Raw genomic sequence first — 21806 nt, 5'->3', positions numbered from 1 at the left:
TGAAGCAGAGTGCATGAACTTAACCACTCGGCCAAGGGGCCAGCCTCCCCTTGGTTTTCTTTATTGGACAACAATTATACATATGTTGGACCAACTTGATTATTTCCCACAGGTCACTGAGGCATTGTTCAATTTTTTTCCAGTCTTATTGCTCTTAGCACTTTATTTTGCATATTGCTATTTCTTTCAGTTCCTTGGTCTTTTCTTCTACAGTGTTTAATTAGCTGTTAACCTCATCTCATGAAATTATCATTTCAGATATTGCATTTTTCTTCTCTGGAAGTTTTGTTTCATTCATTTTTCTATATCCTACAGTTCTCTTCACTATGTTTATGTTATAATAGCTATTTTAATGTTATGGTCTGCTAATTTCTTCATCTCTGTCATTTCTGGATCAGCTTCTATGGACTGATATTCCTCATTCTGGGTCACATTTCCTGTGATCTGCTTTTTGTCTCATGTCATAATTTTATTTTACTTATTTATTTTTCATCTCATAATTTTAGATTTAGATTTAGACATTGTGAATGTTGTATTATTCAATATCCTTATTTTATTGTCTTTTAAAAAGAATGTAGAGTTTATTTTGACCAGCAGTTAAGTTTCTTGCAAATCAGCTCGATGCTGTTGTGGCTTCATTGTAAGCTTTATTAGGGTAGGTTTAGTGTAACCTTCGTTCTAACATAGTTCATCCCTACAAGCAAGGTGTGAGCTTTCTGGGGCTCCTGCTGAGGGTCCCAAGTGTTCACTTAGGCTTTTGCTATCTGACTGGTCAGAATGGAAGAGTCCTCCAGTTCTGTGTGGGTTCTAGGACTTGTTGAGCTTCTAGCTTCCTTGTATTTCTTTGCCTGACCTTGGAGAGTTTCACGCTATGTAAACAGGAGTTAGTATTCAGGAACTTATCCAGACTTAAGGAGTCCCATGTTCAGGTATCGGGAGCTTTTTCTTCAGCATAATTCATTCTCCGATACTATACCTGACCAATTCTAGTCTCTTTAGCCTCCCCAAATTCTGCTCTGTTTCCTCAACATGTGGTCCCACTGTGCTCTGCTTGGATTCTACTTTCTTGTGCTGCAGACTGGAAAGTGCCTTGAGGTAGAAGACTAGGACGGTTTTAAGGGTCACCTCATTTATTTCCTATCTTTCAGAGATTACAGTGTGGCAGTGCCTGTTGTCCAATGTCTTCAAATATGTATTTCACATGTTTTGTCCAGTTTTCTTGTCTATGATGGTTGGGCAAGTTTGATACCAGTTAGTCCCTTATGGTGGAAGCTGAAGTCTAGTGTTCTTCTTTTACTTAGAGTTTCTATTTTGTTTAAGTTTAATGTACTGGAAGTCCTTACTTCAGTTACCAGTTTAGTTAAATAATACCAGTCCTCCAAAACATGGTTCAAATTTTAGTTACCATAGTATATTAACTGTGAGTAGTTTTTGTAAAGTACAAACTTCATTGCTAGCTCTCCAGTCCACAAATCACTGTATGGAAAACAGATGCATGTTGTGATCAGTCACTTCTTTCAGAGTGTGTTGGTGGTTAGTTTTTGCACATCTTTTATTTATTTTATGTACAGACAACACCGTGTGTAGTTATGTTGTCTCCTTGTGTTAAGTCCATGTGAAATTTTATAAAATTGGATAATCAAGAGGCAATTGGCCAATAAAGATGAAACAAAGTAAGAAAAAGTAATAATACTTTAATTGAAATTTGAATTGAAGGTAAATGGAATCATAGAAGAATTAATTGACCATAGAAATGTTGATACTGACACCATTCAATAGACTAGATATATAGCCAGAGGAACTTAGTGAAGGTGAACTTATTAACAGTAGTGAGGAAAGTGGTTGTCATGAAAAAGATGAAGATGTCCCAGAGAAAACTTCGCATTAAAGGCGTGTGTGTATGAGGAAGATTGGCCCTGAGCTAACATCTGTTGCCAATCTTCCTCTTTTTTTTCCTCCACAAAGCCCCAGTACATAGTTGTATATCTTAGTTGTAGGTCATTCTAGTTCTTCTATGTGGGACGCCACCACGGCATGGCTTGATGAGCAGTGTGTACGTCTGTGCCCAGGATCCGAACCAGCAATCTCTGGGCCTCTGAAGCAGAGTGCGTAAACTTAACCATTTGGCCACGGGGCCAGCCCCTCATGAGTATCTTAAACATGGTTATTTTAAATGCTGTATCTAGGAATTCCAATATGTATCACTTTTGGAGCTTTTTAAAATTGTGTTAAAATATACATCACATAAAATTTATCATCTTAACCATTTTTTACAGTGGTTTTAAATTCATTCTGTTGTGCAGCCAATCTCCATAATTTTTCATCTTGTGAAACTGAAACTCTATACCATTAAACAACAACTTCCCATTCCTCTCTCCCTACTGGCTGCTGGCAACCACCATTCTTTCTGAGTTTGATTGCTCTAGGTACTTCATATAAATGGAATCATACAGTATTTTATCTTTTTGTGAACAGCTTATTTTACATAGCATAATGTCCTTGAGGTTCATCCATTTTGTAGCATATGTCAGAATTTCTTTCCTTTTTAAGGCTGAATAATGGATCCATTATATGTATATACCACATTTTATTTATCCATTCATTCATTGGTAGGCATTTGGGTTATTTCCACCTTTTGACTATTTGAATCTATTTTTATTGTTTGCTTTTTTTTTCCTTTCTGTTTTTTGGGTGTATGATCCCTTTTCCTTGAATTCTTGATAATTTTTTATTGAATACTAGACTCTTTTTGTGAAAATGGTAGAGACTCTAAATAATATCTTCCTTCAGAGAGGGTTTAACGTTCTTTTCATGGGCATATCCCTTTGGTTTGATTGAGAGTGCTCTAGTTCTGGTGCCCTTCTTTTTCTAGTTTATGTAGCTTTTCCATGGTATCAACCGAAAGCCTAATTTTTTTTTTTTTTTTACTGAGGCACTTTGTCCGTGTTGGGCTCTATAATCCAATTTTTGTCTCCTTAGCATCATAAAATTGCTGAAATACGCTTTAAACTTAGTTTTTCAGCATCTGACTCTTTGCATGCAAAATGTAGGAGTCAACAAATGCCTCAGGGAAATTGTGTGTAGAATGTCAGGTTCAGCACAATGTATTTGCTTCCTGCCCAGGATTTTGGCCCCTAAAGTCTTGCCTGCGTTAGTTGTTCTCTGATGCCTTCAAATAGTTTTCTATGTTTTATTCAGCTTTTATAGTTGTCTTTTTCTGCATGAAATTTAATCTGATAATTTTTATATTATTTTTTAAGTATTTTCAAGCTTACAGAAAAGTAAAGTGCAAATAACATTATTTCCATAAATCATTTGGAAGTAGGGTACTAATATGGTGTCTCATCACTCCTGAATTCTTTGATGTGTATTTCCTACAAACAAGAACATTCCCCTATGTAACCAATAAAAACCACCAAAATAAGGAAATTAATATTGATACAGGACTGCCCACTAATCCATACAACCTATTCAAGTTTTTCTAGGAATCCCAATGAATGTCTTTTATAGCAAAAGATCTAGTCCAGAGTTACCTGTTGCATTTAGTTGTCATGTCTCTTTAGTCTCCTTCAGCCTGGGACAGTTCTTCAGTCTTTCCTTGACTTTCATGACTTTGACATTTTTGAGGATTACAGGCTAGTTATTTTATAGATTGTTTTTCAGTTTTGGATTTTTCTGATGTTTTCTTATGATTAGATATAGGTTACGTATGTTTGGCAGGAAGATCACAGAGGTGATGCCATGATCTTGTTGCATTCTATCAGATGATACATGATTTCAGTTCCATTATTTGTGATATTAATAACAATCACTTGATTAAAATGTCAGCCAGGTTTTTCCGCTGTGAAGTTACTGTTTTCTCCTTTGTAATAAGTGTTATGTGGGGAGATATTTTAGACTATTCAAGTATCCTGTTCCTCATTAAACTATCAGTTTATTCTTTATATCACTAAAAGAGTCATGGATTTCTATTTTATTCATTGGCTTATTGTATTAATTATCTTTTGCTGCATACCAAATTACCATGAATTTAGTGACTTATAATAACACACAACACACATTTATTATCTCACAGTTTCTTTGGGTCAGGAGTCTGGGCATAGCTGACCTGAGTCCTCTGCTTCAAGATCTCTCACAAGGCTGTAATCAAGGTATTGGTTAGGGCTGAGGTCTCATTTGAAGGCTTGATTGGGGAAGGATCCACTTCCAAGCTTACATGATTTTTCTTAGAATTCCTTTCCTCAAGGGCTATTGGACTGAGAGCCTCAATTCCTAGCTGATTGTTGGCTGGAGCTCACCGTTAGTTCCTTGCCACATGGACTTCTCCAGGATGACTGCTTGCTTGATCAAAGCATGTGAGCCAAGATGGCAGTAGATTCTGTTAGCAAGATGGAAATTACAACCTTAAATGACCTGGAAGCAAGTTGCTAGGCTATCTCATGGTCAAGGGGACAGGATAACACAAGGGTTGTGATTACAAGGAGGTGAGTTTCATTGAGGGGCATGTTAAGTTCGCCTGCCACAGTTCTACTGTGTTATTATCGTTATTTATTTTGATGTTTGGTTTATCCCAGTTTTAGCCTATGAGAGCCTTTCACACTGGCTCCTGTGTCATTTTGCCATGTCTCGATCATTCTTTGAGTACCACAAGAAGATATTCTAAGCTCATCTTAAACTTCCCCTGCCCAAGTCCATTATTCTAAGGAGCTCTGGTTCCTTTTAGTAGGGGGCGATATATAGAATCATTAAGTGTACTCACTGCTATTAGGGTGTTACTGTCCTTGGGCCTCTCAGTTGTTAGAGCCCAGAGGTGTGTTTGTGTGTATGTGTGTACAAATATGCATATATCATTTACTTCGAAGTTTCTCTGTCTCTCTATATACTGTAAGCTTTGAGTCCACAACATCTTAAATTTTAGTTCAGCAGCATAGTATTCATTCTACTTTTATTCCTTTCTGTTATTTGTAACACTTTTCTCTGATTATAAGAAATCTTGTTGTTATCATCCTCAGTATTTCTTCCACCCCCTTATTTGATCAATCCCCTGTATAAGTTATCTCCCATTGCTGACACAGCTCTTTCTATTTCCCATCCCATACTCTGCATGTGTGTTTCCCTCACCCTCTTGGGATCTATTTGCCTTAGTCTACCACTTCCACCCCCCTCTTCCCATTGGGTCTGAAACCCTGTGCTGGACCGTAGCCCGTTTAACGCCCTTTGCCCCACTAGGTCTGAAACTCAATGCTGGCCACTGTCCCTCAACCCTCAATGTCTTCTTCTGCCCACTTTAGGAACCTTCACTGCCCTGCCCCATCATATGAGCACCCTTATCATCCTGCCCACTGCCACTCCAGTCCCCCATGTGGAAGCCCTCCTCACTTCATGGGGGCTCTAGCACCACATGCCAGTCTACTCTCCTGTGCAGATTTTTTCCCTCACCCTACTTGGGCTCTAAAATGCTATGCTAGGCTTCTTCCTTCACAGGGATACCTTGCTCACACCACTTGGACTCCAAAAGTCTGTCTTGGGCCACTGTTGCTATTTCTGCCTCTCAGCTTGATGCCTACTTAGCCTGTATTTTCCTAATGACTATTGAACTGAATTGTTCAGGTAGGAAAGGAGATAAGGGAACAGGAATCAATTAAAATTTTATTAAACAAAGAAACAAACAAAAAAACCTCACTAGTATTTTTACAGCAAATGCTTTTAACCTAGTGCATTGCAACTTATACAGAAGCCGGTGATTCCAACATCTATGTAATTGTTACAGGTTTCTACTCGATTTTTTGTGCCATATTTTTACTCACATGCTAGAGATTTATTATCATGTCAAATTTGTGATTTCTAAACTTATCTAACCCACCTTCCTCCCAACTATTTTCAATTTACCTTGTCTGACAGTGCTACTACCATTCTTCTAGTTCGTCAAGTTTGAAATCTTGGAGTTATTTCTGACTCATCCTCCTTCTTTCCTTATACTCAGTCGTTAATTCTTGTTGATCCTTCTTTTGATCTACATCTGTCTTCTCCATGGCCATTATTTTGATGATTACAACAGCCTCTTGGGTGGGCTTCCTTTTCTTTGGTTTCTGTAGTCAGTCCAGTGCCCCTAAACTACCTTTGGCTCCACATTTCTTTTTCTTTTCTTTATTTTTTGGAGGAAGCTTAGCCCTGAGCTAACTGCGCCAATCCTCCTCTTTTCGCTGAGGAAGGCTGGCCCTGAGCTAACATCCATGCCCATCTTCCTCTACTTTATATGTGGGACGCCTACTACAGCATGGCTTGTCAAACGGTGCCATGTCCACGCCCGGGATATGAACCAGCGAATCCTGGGCCGCCAAAGCGGAACATGTGCACTTAACCACTGCATCACCGGGCCGGCCCCTCCACATTTCTTAATAAATGAGGTAACTCTATGTCTGACTTTTTAAGAGCCATTAACCTAGGCACTAACCTAGGTAGTCAGAATATCTAGTTTTGAATCTCATATTTACTGCTTGCTAGGTACCCATCAGCTTTTGGTAATTTATTTAACGTCTTTGGGTCCTATTTACCTTACTAGATTGTTTTGCAGGTAAGTAAGATAATAAATTGTGACAGAGCTTTATCCAATACACATATCTTCCAGTCTAGGAAGATCAGTCTCAGTAAAATAACCAATATTATTTTATCAGTATTCTCACTATTCCATAAACAAAAAATGCTTCCTTAGTTCTCTTTGATATGTAGCTCTCACTGATCTCTCATCATTAAGCACACATTTATTGAGCATCTGCTATGACCAGATGCTGGAGATTAAAAAAAAAAAAAGATAAGATTTGATTCATATCTCTGAGGAATACAGTTGATGGAGGAGGCAAATATATAATTAATTTATATACAGTAACAAGTGCTACAATAAAATTAAAGCCTGTGTCTGAACTTTTCTAAAAATTAGAAATTTCAACTTATATAGCAGTTATTGTCTAACACAATTTAGTTCATGCTTGTATTTTTCCTTGTCGTTATTGTTTGTATAGTTAACTTCTCTCTCTAAAATAGAATGTAAACTACTTGAGAACGGGTCTTCATAGTGATGAGTCTGTGGATTTTGAGAGACAAACACATTGGGGTCTTATTTCTGCCATTGCCATTTAGTCACTGTAACTTCTCTGAACTTGAGTTTACTTCCCTGTTAAAATGAAAATCCTAATAACTCTTTGACAGAGTCGTAACGATTAAATGAAATAATGTATTTAAAAGATCTGGCACAATGTCTGGCAAACAATTTATGCCTGATAAATTTTGGTTCTCCTCCCCTTATACTCCACCTGTGTCCATTCTGGTAATGAACAATAAATATTTGATTGATGGATTAATTTATTGATTTCATGGTCTGCAGTTCATAATGGCTTCCCAGAACATTTTGAAATGCAAGTGGCATTCATGGAAGCCTGTTCTTGGTAATGATACCACTTTACATTTTTTTCTTTTGCACTTTGGAGTTTTTAGATCCCTTATTTTAATTTTACCACAACCTTGTGCAATTAGGCTGAGTAGATATGATTACCCTATGTGACAGGTGGGAGTTTCATTTTTAAAGTGAGTGAACTAAATTGAGATTCTTAAGAGGCAGTCACTGAATTTGTATAGGTAGAGCCAATATATTACATGGCCTATGGAATATTGTAGTTCTCTGGGCCTGAAATTTTTAGTTGATACAGTAGTAAAAAGGGAATTCTTCTATTCCATGACTTAAGGATACATAAACTCTCAGTGCAGCAATCTTTTTATTGTTGATTATTATAGCTTCTATTACTCCTAGAAGTTGACCAACAGGGACTAGAGTTTAGGAGATTTTGTCATTCGGCTTTTATATAGTAAATGCTGAGGCCAGCCCTTTGCCTGCAGGGCCCTCTATCAGTGAAGAGGAACTGTGACTTTTCTCTGGGCAGCCAAGTTGGGGGAGGAGTCAGTGTTTTCAGTGTTCTCTGCGAAAATGAATTTGTACCGTTGAACCTAATGAGCACTAGATACTCTATTCTCCCAGTGGCCCTTTGTTGCAACATTTCAGTCTCTTTTTCTGATTCTTTCAAGTAGTAGAAAACATGTTCAGGTATTTTTTTAAAATACTGTATATGCTTTTTAAAAGCTGGTAAACTCAATTGGATAACAAACTTCAGTTTTAATAAATTACTGTGGTCTTCAACTTTCTTTGATTTTGCAAAGGAGAGTTAGTTGGGGTGAGGTAAAGTGGGAAATGAGCTGAAGAAACAATTATGTTCTGTGTAGGGCTGGATTTGTATAGGATGGAGGCATGTGTATGATCTGAACTTTGTTGTAGCTTCTGAGATTGCATTGGAGAAACATTTAAGGGATAGGTCATTCACAAGTCCTTTAACAGTTAATAAAAGTTAAATATTTATTCGTGAGAATGTAGCTGCTGGATTGCAGCTTAGTTTAGAACTTGCTTTTTTTTTAATCAGTTTTTTTTTAGATTGGCACCAGAGCTAACATCTATTGCCAATCCTTTTTTTTTCCTTCTTCTTCTTCTTCTCCTCCCCAAAACCCCCTAATACATAGTTGTATATTCTACTTCTGAGTACCTCTGGTTGTGTTATGTGGGACACCGCCTCAGCATGGCCTGATGAGGGGTGCCATGTCCACGCCTGGGATCTGAACCAGCGAAACCCTGGGCTGCTGAAGCGGGGCATGCAAACTTAACCACTCAGCCCCTAGAATCTGCTTTTTTTTTAATTAAAAAAATTTGTGTAAGTATGGGTAAAAAATCTTAGGAATTTAAATGTGATTTGTAAGGAGAAACAAACTTTTTCAGCCCAATCTTTAAGTAGAAAACTTTGTGCATTTTAGGTATTTTAAAGGTAAAATTTAAAGGGGATTATTTATTAAATATTGAAGGACAGAAAAGATCTTACATCTTTGTCAGAAATTGACAAATCAGGATGGCCCTGAAATATGTAGAATACATAGGAATAGTAACCAAAATGGCACTCCTTTCCACTCTGTTACTTATTGTCCAAATTTCCTTTGATATTCCCCTTCATTTAGAAAATGCTCCTAAATGTGAAGATAGAAGGGAAAGAGATAACGTAGAAGTTATAGCCTATTCCATTAATTTTGTAATTATATTTTTTCCTTGGTGTTTTGAAGTGACATTTACCAGTATGGATAAGATTAATTGTCACAATACAAACCAATTTGAAAATAGTTTTTAAATTGAGCTATAACATATAAAATCTTATGGTAATGTGCAGTTCTGACTATATTCAAGCACAGTTTTCATACCCACACCAATTGTCTTGTAATAATCGGAAATGCATCCTCTGTGTGGTGTTTGCAAGTTAATGCTATTTTAGAAATCACACCACTATATGTAGTGGCTTTCCTGGGTGTATGTGGCTCGTTATTGATTATAATTATCTTTTGTAACTTTAGTTTAAGGAGATAGGGTAAGCCCTTTCAAATTCTTAGTTGTTAGGAGTTTTGATGGAGGGATGAATGAATGAGGAAGAGCCTTAGAATGAGTAACAGTAAGGAAAATCAGATAATAATTAAGTACATACTGCAAAAATAACACAAGATATAGTATAAAATGAAGCAGACAAAATATTCAAAAGAGTCATGCCTTAAAAACTCAGCAAGGAGCAGTCATAAATACAAATAAATGTGCGTATTTTAATTTAAAAAAAGAGGAAATCATGCTGGTGGCTTCAAAATGGCTAAAAGTGTATGAGCCATCTACCTATTCTGAAGGGAATGGGGAGATGTGACAAGCTATCTTTCAGTGCCTACTCCATTTTTTCCACTATTTCCTTTTTCCTCTTCTGTATTTTCATGCTCCCTTTTTATTTACTCTCACTTCTTCTCCCCTCCCACTTTTCTTAAATTTAGTCCTTCTTCAAAATGAAGCTCTCTTCTACCCAACATATACAGAACTTTAACCAACTGCTTAATAATGTACATAGTCTCTCATTAACAACGAGAGAAACTCACTAACAATGAGTTTTTTACATTAAGGATTTTTTCTTTTAAAGATTGGTACCTGAGCTAACAACTGTTGCCAATCTTCTTCCCTGCTCATCCCCTCATCCCCCCAGTACATAGTTGTATATTCTAGTCGTGGGTCCTTCTAGTTGTGGCACATGGGATGCCGCCTCAGCATGGCCTGATGAGCGGTGCCATGTCTGTGCCCAGGATCCAAACCGGCGAAACCCCAGGCCACTGAAATGAAGTGCGAACTTAACCACTTGGCCATGTGAATGGCCCCTTTCTTTTACATTAAGGATTTTTAATGTAAAAGAATTTAAGGTTGAGTGAGTGTCACTAGAAGGTAAAGGATTTTTGTCTCTTTTGTTCATTGTTCTATCCTTAGTGCCTAGAACAGTGCCTAGTACAAGGAAGATGCTCAATAAATACTTGTTGAATAAATGACTAAAACATTAGACTTAGAAATTTTTAATATCGTTTACTTACAGAAATTATTTTAATGAAGAACTTGATTCTTCCAGTGTAGAGCAGTAATAAGAGTAGAACAGTGATTCTTAAGGGGAAAGAACCTTTTTTTATCCTGCTCTCCCTTATTCTTTTCTTCCTACTGCCTTCTCACAACATGAGAATCTCTGCCACTGAGAACTATTGGGTGAGAAAGAAATTAGTATAAATAGTGTTAAGGAGCTAGAGAGGTAGATGGTGGATGTACATTGGCAGGGTGAAAGGGAGAAAGAAATTACGAGTTTAAAGCTATGGGAGTAAAATGAGTATTTGAACAAAATGTCAAGGTAGTTCATTAGCTAGAGTGCCAGCCAATTGGAAGGACAGAGAAGGTGAGTTAATGTAGGCAGTGGGGAAGGGTCAGATTGAAAATAAGGTGCTTGGATTTCATACAATAGATACAGGGAGCCATTATGAATTACTGACAAGAGTGACATGATAAAGTGAAGGTAATTATTCTATTTAGCTGCTGTTTGTAAAATGGATTGTAGTTTGAGATGAAGAAACATTGGAAACAGTGAAAACAGGAGATTGTTGTAGTGGTTCAAAGTGGTTTAGCTGTTTTGGTTGGTGTGTTATCCAGTGATGCCTTTAGCAGATACCCTTCTTTGAAGTCTCATGTCTCCACTTTATGACAAGGGATGGGTGGAGGCAGGAGGAAGAATTTGGCACTAAGAAACAATAGATCAGCATTCTAGTTCCTCCTTCTGTACTTTCTAAATTCTTGATCATGGATGAAAACTTATTTTCTCCTGGACATCAGTCACCTTAACTAAAAAATAAAGAAATAATGATCTGAAAGCAGAGGTCTAGACCAGATTGGAGTCCTTTGCAGTATACTATCCTTATGTCAGTTATAGATAGTGTGAACAATGAATATCATATTTTGTTTCCTATTATTAATTCCTATAACTAGAGTGATTTACAAAGGAAAAAAAGCCCCACGATGATATTAAATATTTCAAAACTTGTAATTTAAAATTTAGTATTATGTGCATTCACTGCTATTTTAAAATGTGTATTCCTGTTTTTATTTGTGCTACAATCAGGTATTTAGTTTTTTAGTATTATTAGGCTGTAATAGCACCCAAGTTGATGGACAAAACTTCAGCCTGGGATACTTTTAGAGAAACTTGAAGAATGTAAAAATTCTTCTAAAAGGTATAATGTTTTATAAAGCCATAGGAGCAATAACACTAATATTATTTAATTAGTATTACTAGAAATAATAATTTCTACCCTTATTTGCTACTGAATGCACTATGTATGTATATTTACACTCACACATACTTTTTTGTTTAGAAGGTTTTAACACCAGGAGCTTTTTGGGTTCTCTCACTTTTTCTGTCCCTGTCTCCTTTTCTTTCTTTGTTGTTGTTTTCCCTTCTGTTTGAATTGCCCCCCTCCCCTGTCCCCCCGCTCCAATCCATCTGGAAAGATGAAGAGGCAGCTGCTATGGTAACTATGCATTTTGGTTAATGAATAGCAAACTAACAAGACACGTAAAACATATGCAAACTGTGCAGAGTTAGTTGCTGTCAAAGCTGTAGGGGTATAACACTTTTCCTTCTCCCTGCCTTCTAAAAAACCCTTAACTTTCCTGTGGTATTTTGTTTTCTAATTTATCATTCCTAATATTGAAATGCTACCATGAACTATTCCTTTTTCTGCTTAGTCTGCACAATATTTCACCCTGTGGTGAATTTATGGGAGATGAGTTGAGGTGTATAGAGGAAAAGAATTTGGATTAAGAAGTAAATTTCCTTTAGACTAATACATAAAAGAACAGGGGCAAAAATTTCTACTAAATATTTGGGTTTTGGACCTATAACTTTTTTTTTTCCTTTGTTCTTTGGCCACTAGTATCCGTTTTGAGTTTCTCTTTGGGGTTAGAAAGAGTAAGTAGTATATTTCTTAAAGATGTTTCTATCGTAAAGGCCAGTTTCAACTGGATTATTGCATTCAGCCAAGCCTTGAAAATTCCTGTAAGCTGTGCCATCCTGTCTCATACTGTCCCATCTCATAGTTGTCCTCTCTCTGCAGTGCTCTATGCCCAGGTCTCTGTGGCTGGGCTGCTCCAGCCTGGCGGACAGCATGCCTTCGCTGCGATGCCTGTATAACCCAGGGACTGGCGCACTCACAGCTTTCCAGGTACTTTCTCTGTCTCTGTGGGTTATTTGTGGGCATTAGTGTGTATGTCTAATTCATTAATGTGTCCCTCCTTCTTTCCCATGCTTTACTTATATTCACTTTTTCTTCTTCATATTGCCTGTGTTTTATGACACTCAGTACTCCTTTAATGATTAATTTTTAATGTAGATCCAGACTGATCCACTCTTTACAACATTGTTATTGGTTTGCCAAAATTGACATACTACAACTTGACTGTTGGTTTTCATATCTAGTAGAAGTATGATTGTGACTTTAAAGTAATCTCAACAAATAGTATTCAGTATGTAGTGTTTGCTCTGGACCTGCATAAAGACAGTTAATGTAATTAATCACTTAAGTATAACCAATTGCCTGAACACTTCTTATATTTTTCTTATGATAACTAAAAATATAAAGTGCTCTATTTTAGAATTTCTCCTAGTTACTATACTACTGTATATTTTTTTGGTAAGAACTGTGTTTATTTATGTCTTGATTAATAGGTCTAGTTTCAAGGTGGGAACACCTTTAAGACCTTAGAGTACAGAATTGAGCTTGAGACAGTCCATCTGGTCTTTCATGGACCAACAGATTCTCATTCCCTTCTGTCTTTCTTAGACACCCAAATAAGACAGTTCCAGGATATGAGAGAAAACTGTAGAGGAAGAGAATGGAAAATTTGTGGAGGAAAATGTAAGAGTGAACTTGGTGCCCAATGCTTACAGATTAGGGTACCATAGCTGGTGATTTTCTTTGCAGAAGTGTTATCTGTCCACCTCAGGTATTTGGCATTTGGTAATAATACACAACAGATTAGTTTTTTTATTTGTTTGTAACCTACGTAGCTCATATTCTGTTTAGAAGAATTTCAAAGACAGGCTGTAAGTAAGCATCAGAATGCTCATGACTAAGTCTTAGTTAAAAGAGGGGAACTTAAGTATTCGACATTCCTGAACTGTGCTAACAGTTGGTAGTCTTTGATGATACTGTTTTAGTGATGATAATGCTGGATGTTTCTATTTGTCCTTTTCAGAATTTAATATTATACTTTCTTTGCTTGTCTTATGAGATACAGTATAGCAAAGTATTGTAGGCTTTAAAATTAGTTAAATCAGAACTTACAAACCGTCTTTGTCACTAGTGGCATGATCTCGAGCAAGTCATTTCACTCTAATCCTTATATTCTTCATCGGTAAATGAAGACTGTAGTAAGGGCATGCAGTAAATGGTTGTGCTTTTTGTCCTCCTCATCTTCATTAATATTATTGCTATTATTGTTAAAGAATATTGATATCCTGAGAGTATCAATTTATTTAAAATATCTTATATGTTTTACTATATATCATATTGATAACGTTTCTGCTCGTGAGGAATTCATAGTCTAGCCTATTGGTTTTTAACCATTTTTGGGCTGATGTGAGTTTAGCGGAACTGCAAAGTCTGAGACAGTAATCCGTACAAGACTGCCCTCACTTCAGACACCAGTTGCAAGTCTGGGAGACTCCATGACTACCCTCAGGTTTGATAATTCACTGGAAAGGACTAACAGAACTCACTGAAAGCTATTACACTTACGATTTATTATAGAGAGAGGACACAAGTTAAAATTAGCCAAAAGAATAGCTACATAGGGCAGAGTCTGGAGGGCTCCAAATGTGGAACTTCCTGTCATCCTCTTCCCATGGAGTCATGGATGGTGTTACTGCCTCCAGGCCACAGTATGTGACAATACACACAGGGTATTGACAACTAAGTAAACTCACCCAAGCCTTTGGTGTCCAGAGTTTTTATTGGGGCTCAATTATAAACTGCCCACATGGCGACCTTTAGTCTCCAGCACCTTCCATAGGTCATACTAATACTTTTAGTATCCATTTCCTCTCAGGACTGAAACTGATAAAGTAGCTCAAAGCCCCCATCAAGAATCACATTTGTCCAGTGGCCAAAGCTCCCAGGCAAACAAAGACAGACCTGTTAGGTAAGAAGTTCCAAGGGCCTAGATACCACCTCTTGGTAGACCTGGGCAAAGGCCAGACCTCTCTTTGTGTAGGTTATTAATTCTTTCACTACACAGGGATCCTTTGAGGATCTAATGAGAACTACTGATCTTGGAGCGATGCACGTGACACATAGGCAAATTTTTATTTAATAGTTTTTATATATGATTAGTATATTTATATTCTTTGAAATAAGAGAGAGAGCTCTTTTTTTTTTTTTTTTTTTTAAGGAAGATTAGCCCTGAGCTAACATCTGCTGCCAATCCTCCTCTTTTTGCTGAGGAAGACCGGCCCTGAGCTAACATCTGTGCCCATCTTCCTCTACTTTATATGTGGGACGCCTGCCACAGCATGGCTTGACAAGTGGTACCATGTCCACACCTGGGATCCGAACCAGTGAACCCAGGGCTGCCAAAGCAGAACGTGCACACTTAACTGCTGCGCCACCAGGCTGGCCCCACGAGAGAGCTCTTAAATCACATATCCCAAAAGTATAATCTCCCAAACTGATAAATTCTATTAAGGAAATGTGCAGGGAGCCATAGAATATGTAAAAGAGGAACCTGATCTAACCTGAGGGTGGGGATAAGGAAGATCAGTTAATCAATGTTTGAGTTAAGATCTGAAGGATGAGTAGGAATTAACTAGGCTAAGGGGAGGAGCGGGGAAATATTTCAGGCCAGTGCATAAGTCCCAAGAACAGGTGGGGCTTGGTGGACTCTACTAAAAAAAGACAATTGTTTTAGAGACCGAGGAGATTGGAGTTAGGAAAGACTGGGGAAGCATGATCACCATAGAATTTGTGAGGCATTGAAAGGGTTTTAGTCTTGATGCTAAGAAGAGTAGTAAGCTATTGAAAGGGTTTAAATACAAGTTTGACCTGATCAGATTTGCATTTAGATATATTACTCTACTTAAAATAGAGATAATTTCAGTAATTGAAGAAAGAGATGGTGGCGGTTTGATTTTGTTCTCAGGACTCCTTTGCACCTTAAAAATTATTGAAGACCTGCAGCTGGCCCATGGCATAGTGGTTAAGTTCATGTGCTCTGCTTTGGCAGCCTTGGGTTTGCAGGTTTGGATCCTGGGCATGGACCTAGCACTGTTTGTCAAGCCATGCCATGGTGGCATCCCACGTAAAATAGAGGAAGATTGACACAGATGTTAGGTCAGGGACAATCTTCCTTTAGCAAAAAGAGTAAGATTGGCAACAGATGTTAGCTCAGGGCCAGTCTTCTTCACACACTCACACAAAAAATTATCCAAGGGGGCTGGCCCCATGGCTGAGTGGTTAAGTTCATGCGCTCTGCCTTGGCTGCCCAGGATTTTGCCACTTCGGATCCTAGGCGTGGACGTGGCACTGCTCATCAAGCAATGCTAAGGTGGCATCCCACATGCCACAACCAGAAGGACCCACAACTAAAAATATGCAACTACGTACCAGGGGGCTTTGGGGAGAAAAGGAAAAATATTTTTTAAATCTTAAAAAAAAAATTATCAAAGACCTCAAAGTGCTTTTGTTTTTGTGCATTATATCTATGACTATATTTGAAATTAGAACTGAGAAAAATTTAAATATTAATTTATTAATTCATTTAAATAATATAAAATAGCCATAATAAACACATTACATGCTAATAAAAATAGAGTATTTTTATGAAAAATAATTATTTCTAAAGCAAAAAATTAAGACTGGCATTGTATTACATTTTTACAAATCTCTTTAACGTCTGGATTAATAAAAGACAGCTGGATTCTCATATCTGCTTCTGCATTCAATCTGTTGTGATGTGGTATTTTGGTTGAAATATATGAGGAATCCAGCCTTATACAGATAAATAGTTTGAAAGAGAGAGGTATTTTAATACCCTTTTCAGGTAATTATAATTTCTTAAAGATTAGTTACAGTATAGAATCTGAAACCATATCAATGAACTTCTTGTGCTCTGTTATATTAAAATGCATTGGTCTCAGTCTTTTCAACAAATCATGCTGGAACAATTGGATGTCTAGATGCAAAATAATGAACTTGACTGTTAACATTGTACCATATACGAAAATTAACCTTAACTGGATCATAGACCTATATATGAACTAAAATTATAAATCTAATAGAAGAAAATGAAGGAGAAAAAAATCATTGTGATTTTGGGTTAGGCAAAGATTTCTTTGATAAGACAAAAAGCATGAACCATTAAAAAGTAAATGATAAGTTGGGCTTCATCACAATTTAAAACATTTGCTTTTCAAAAGACACTGTTTAGAAAATGAACAGGTAAGGCACCAACTGGGAGAAAAATGTTTGTAAAATACATATCTGATAAAAGACTTGTATTCAGAATATATAAAGAATACTTACAACATGATAATAAGATAAACTACCCAATAAAAAATTGGCAATTAATGAGCAAGAATTTTGAATGGATACGCTATCAAGAAAGATACGCAAACAGCAAATAAGCACCTGAAATGATGCTCGATATTTTTAGTCATCAAGGAAATTCAAATTAAAACCACAGTGAGATACTACTACATTGTCACCCACATGCCTTTTCCCCCCCTGGGATGTGGGGTTGAGAATTCAATAGACCTTTGGTAGTTAATATATCCTAGCTTAGAGAGAAATATTATGCTAGAAAATTCATTGAAAGAAGAAGCAATCTCTTACACTTAACCATTGACCTCCACAGTGTCCTGTAGAGTGCTTTTTTGTAGTTGGAGCTCAATACATACTGATGATTGGAACTATATTAGATAAGTGGTAAAGATAATCATGTACAACTAAAAATTGTACAAGTTAAAGTTACCTGACTTGGACATAAAGATACCAAGAAAAATTTAAAATTTCGTTTGGCCTAAAGCAATCTTGAATCTAAGGTCATTAGGAAAAATTCTGAACAAATTCATGATCACTGTCAGGGCTTTCTCCATTTTGTCTTAATCAAAAATCAACAAATATCTGTTTAACAAAAATTTAAGTCCTCTTATAAGTTACTACTTCCAGAGTATATTTGGAGAAATGTTGATTTAGAGATTTTGCTGGAAAATTCAGGAATAAATTGGGTGTGTGAGCCTTGAATTACATTGTAGGAGTGAAATTGTGTGACACAGGCAGAAAAGAGATGCTTAGGAAACATTTTGGAAGACCAGAGGCCAGTGTATGGTGTAGTGGTTAAAAGCATGGGCCCTGGTACCAACTGCTTGAGATTTGAGCCTGGCTCTGTCTGGGTATGACCTTGGGCAAGTACTTGACCTCTATATTCCTCAGTTTCCTTATCAGTAAAATGGGGATGATAATAGTATCTATCTCATAGAGTTGTTTTTAGGATTAAATGAGTTGATTTATATTAAGTCCTTAGAACAGTGTCTGGCAAATTAATGGGTTTTATAGTATTAGAAAAATGCACAGAGGACTAGGTTTGGAGGCTTTCAGCAGATACTGTTTTGCTTTTCTCAACATTGCTATAAGTGTGAATGTTTATTTTTCTTTTCTTATCTTCAAAAACATTGTTATGTCTTATGTGGCAAAAATGGAAGAAATGGGCTTATGTGCTGATTTTATTCTACTAATCCAATAATTTGTTCTGTGTCAGGCTGTCTGTACATAGGTGCTCAATATTGCTGATTAACTAATTAGCAGATACAGGACTTAAATCTGGTCTTTCCTATTTCCACTACTAGAATTACAACAATTTTGGTACATTTGTATCTTTCTGATTTGTTTTATTTACTTATTTAGATTTTTGTTTACATAAATATACATACATGAAATATACAGATTTTAAGTGTACTCTTACTAGATGAATTTCACAAATGTATACATCTGTGTAACCTCACTGTCAAGATATAGAAGATTTACATAATCTAAGAAAGTTTCTTTGTACCCCCTCCCAGTTGCTACCCATCCCCCAGATATAGTTATTGTTCTTATTTGTCACCAAAGGTTAGTTTTGCCTGTTGCTTAACTTCATATAAATGCAGTCATATAGTATACATTTCTTATGTCTGTTTTTCTTTTGATCAACATAATGTTTTTGAGATTTATCCATTTTGTTATGTTTATCAGTAATTCGTTCTTTTTTATTGCTGAATATATTCCATTGTATTAATATACCGCAATTTGTTTATCCATTTGTCTATTGATAAGCATTTGGATTGTTTCCATTTTTTTGTCTACTGTGAATAAAGCTACTGTATACAGTTTGTACAAGTCTTTTTGTGGCTGTGTGTTTTTATTTCTCTTGGGTAAATACCTAAGAGTGGAATTGCTGGATCATAGAGGAAGTGGTTTTAATTTTAAAACAATCAGGTAACTCTTTAAAGTGGTTGTCCCAGTAGGAATACTCATTTTCACTAAAACTGACTTAATAATAGCTTCATGGCATTTTTTTCCTTGAAATTTTTGCATCCTTTAGTAAGTTTGAAGCACCTTTGAAGTTAAAATTCTGTGACGATAGAAATGGACGAGCCATGGAGTCATTACTGAAATTGTTGGATTATCTTCAGTAATTCAGATGGAAATGGCAGCATTAGAATGGTTTGATTATTGACATTCCAAATTACACATTTTACACTAGTGACAGAGAAGATGCTGAAAATATTGTTTAAATAGATTCTATGAGGACATGTTTAATTTGAACATATATTCATTTTCATCATTCCATTGGTTTGTCCTGGAAAGTGTATGGGTGATTAAAAGGATTTCTTTTGATTAATAGTGGATATATTTTGTGGAATCATTTATTCATCCTCAGCAAATTGGGATCTTATAATCTGTAATATTTAAGAGAATGAGCAGTAGAGAGAAAGTGCTTAAAAATAGCTGAGTAATTAAGATCCTTTATTTTCATTAGACATTGAAAGAGAAGAGAAATTCTAACAATAAGAATATGTCAATTTATATGACTTTAGAATATTTTGAGTGTCAAGTATAGCTAGTAATTTTAGGGGAATCTTGAGATAAATGAACTGTATAATACTTTAATACTACCTGGGGTCTTTTGTCAAAGTTTGAAATTGTTGGAGATTGACTTCAGGAGACATCATGTGTTTTATTGTTTAAGAATACTTAGAAGTCTACTAAATCTTACCATTTACTAAGTGAAATGTTAAAATGAAACAATACTAGGAAAATTAGGCATTATTCAGACTATATGTATGTATGTATGGGAGACTTCATTTTGCATTTGAGGTTTTTGGGGAATGGGGATTATCACACTGAATGTATATTAACATTCAAATCTTATTACAAAGCAATACCATAAGGGAAATGTATCCCATGACAAAAATGCTTATCAAGCCCTTGATATCAAGCCTTATCAAGCTGATGGCCGCTCTATTGTATATGAATAATCTCAATACAGTACAATTTCTGTATAATAAAAAGTTCAATTCTTTTTTGTGTATATGTTGACATTTGACCTGTGTTTATCCCAGCTACGCTCCTTGCATTAGGAGTTGGCATATAGTGACAAAACAACAATGTTTTTGTTTTGTGGGAAAAAGACACACATTTTTCCCTGCTTATAAAACTAATTTATTATTTATTGTGGAATATGTAAATTATTTGGTAAATATATAAACAAGAAAATATCACCTATAATTCTTCCACTTTAAGATAATCGTCAACATGTTAGTTTCCTTCAGTCTGGAATGACTTCCATCCATGCATGCATGTACACACACAGGCATGCCCAAATATACTCATCTTGAAATATTTTTATTGTTACCATTTTATTATAAAATATAAAAATTTAACATTAATTGTGGAAAATGCAGAGAAGTAGAAAGAAAGAAAATATTTTAAATGTCCTCCCAGATATTATCATTTTATTGATACTAATACATTATGAATTTCAACTGCATCTTATACTTGTCCAAATTCTACATTCGTCAGCTGGTCACGTTGATTTTGCTCGGTCTTTATCTCATGGCCAGTTGCTCACATGTTTGTAAATTGAACAAAGTTTGAACTTGGTTTACCCACTCATGTAACTGAGTGGCTTACCACCACTTTCCTCTTGTGTAATTCTTGGCCACTTCAAATTTACAGCTCTCCAAAGGTGCTGTGTTCTCTCATGGATATGTGTCTTTGCATATCCTGTTCTCTCTACCTGAAGAAGCCTACCAAAAACACCTCTCCTCCACTACCCGTTGCCTCCCACCTCTATCTACCTTACTAATTCCACATCTCCATGATTCAACTCAAGTTGTTTTACCTCTAGGATAAAAGCCCTTGCAGACCTTTTTACTCTCCCCTTAACCCAAACAGGGCATCTGTACCCAGGGCATGCAATAGATACCTCTGTCATAACACTGAGATGCTATTGTAATTGTTCCCTCACTAGACTGTGAGTTCCTTGAAAGTAGGACTATGTTTTGTTCATTTTATATTTCCAGTATCAAGTATAGTACATGATATAGGGTAGGTGCTTAATGAATTGTGCTAAAAAAATGAATGAATGGTCTTAGATAATTTGAAGAAAACTATCAAATAACTTTTATGCGGAGGGAGGTGAGAAAGCATTGAATTGCTGGTGGTACCTGCACATACATACACACAAGTGTTCTGTATTCAGAAAGAAGTCATGATAATTAAACAGTCATTCCAGAGACCACACATTTACATGGAAAAAAAAGAAAACATGCCCAGTCTGATTTATGGACAGTCCTCAAAAATTTTATACATTTCGCTTTCATACAACTCACACTATGATGATCCCTTCTGAATTGGATTTTGTATGCTGAATTTGGACCCTTAGTGATGAACAAATGCACATTTCAAGCTATTAAGTAGTGGCACTGCCAGCCAGCTAACAGTTTGGTTGCAATGATGTCAACATCTTTATCTTCACAGCAGTGTATGTTTGTGCACTTATTTGACTATTTCATTGCATTTTATCCTTATTCTATAAAAAGATAGACATTGGAAAAATTAAAATTATTATAGTAGTGATAAACAACAGTCTAGAGAAAAGATGGAAATCATTAAGCACGCTGAAAATGACCCTTTAGCCTTGATTAGTCATAAAATTAAAGTACATGTGCAAATGTTGGAAATATATTATTGAAGATCATTTCTTAAAAAGAAAGCATAGTTATGGATTTTAAAACATTTTAGCTAACATTGAAATTTATTGTTCAGCTTCTGACGTTTCAACTTTCGTA

At 36.2% G+C, this 21806-nt stretch overlaps 1 protein-coding gene across 11 annotated transcripts in view; it reads left to right on the top strand.

Annotated features, from left to right (window-relative positions):
- BTRC (beta-transducin repeat containing E3 ubiquitin protein ligase) overlaps positions 1-21806 on the top strand; it is a 166991-nt gene that overhangs the window by 41856 nt on the left and 103329 nt on the right. For 8 of the 11 annotated variants that reach the window (XM_070261262.1, XM_070261269.1, XM_023640692.2 and 5 more), the window contains exon 2: positions 12535-12642. The exons of the other annotated variants lie outside the window; for them this stretch is intronic. In XM_070261262.1, coding sequence (XP_070117363.1) covers positions 12541-12642 — 102 coding nt within the window. In that variant the 5' untranslated portion in view covers positions 12535-12540. The remainder of the gene's footprint in view (positions 1-12534; positions 12643-21806) is intronic. 11 annotated transcript variants of the gene reach the window in all.

Source organism: Equus caballus, chromosome 1, assembly GCF_041296265.1.
Source record: "Equus caballus isolate H_3958 breed thoroughbred chromosome 1, TB-T2T, whole genome shotgun sequence".
In the NCBI taxonomy this organism is placed as follows: Eukaryota; Metazoa; Chordata; class Mammalia; order Perissodactyla; family Equidae; genus Equus; species Equus caballus.
The sequence above is the reverse complement of the archived record's forward strand: the minus strand, read 5'-3'. Positions and strand labels throughout refer to the sequence as shown.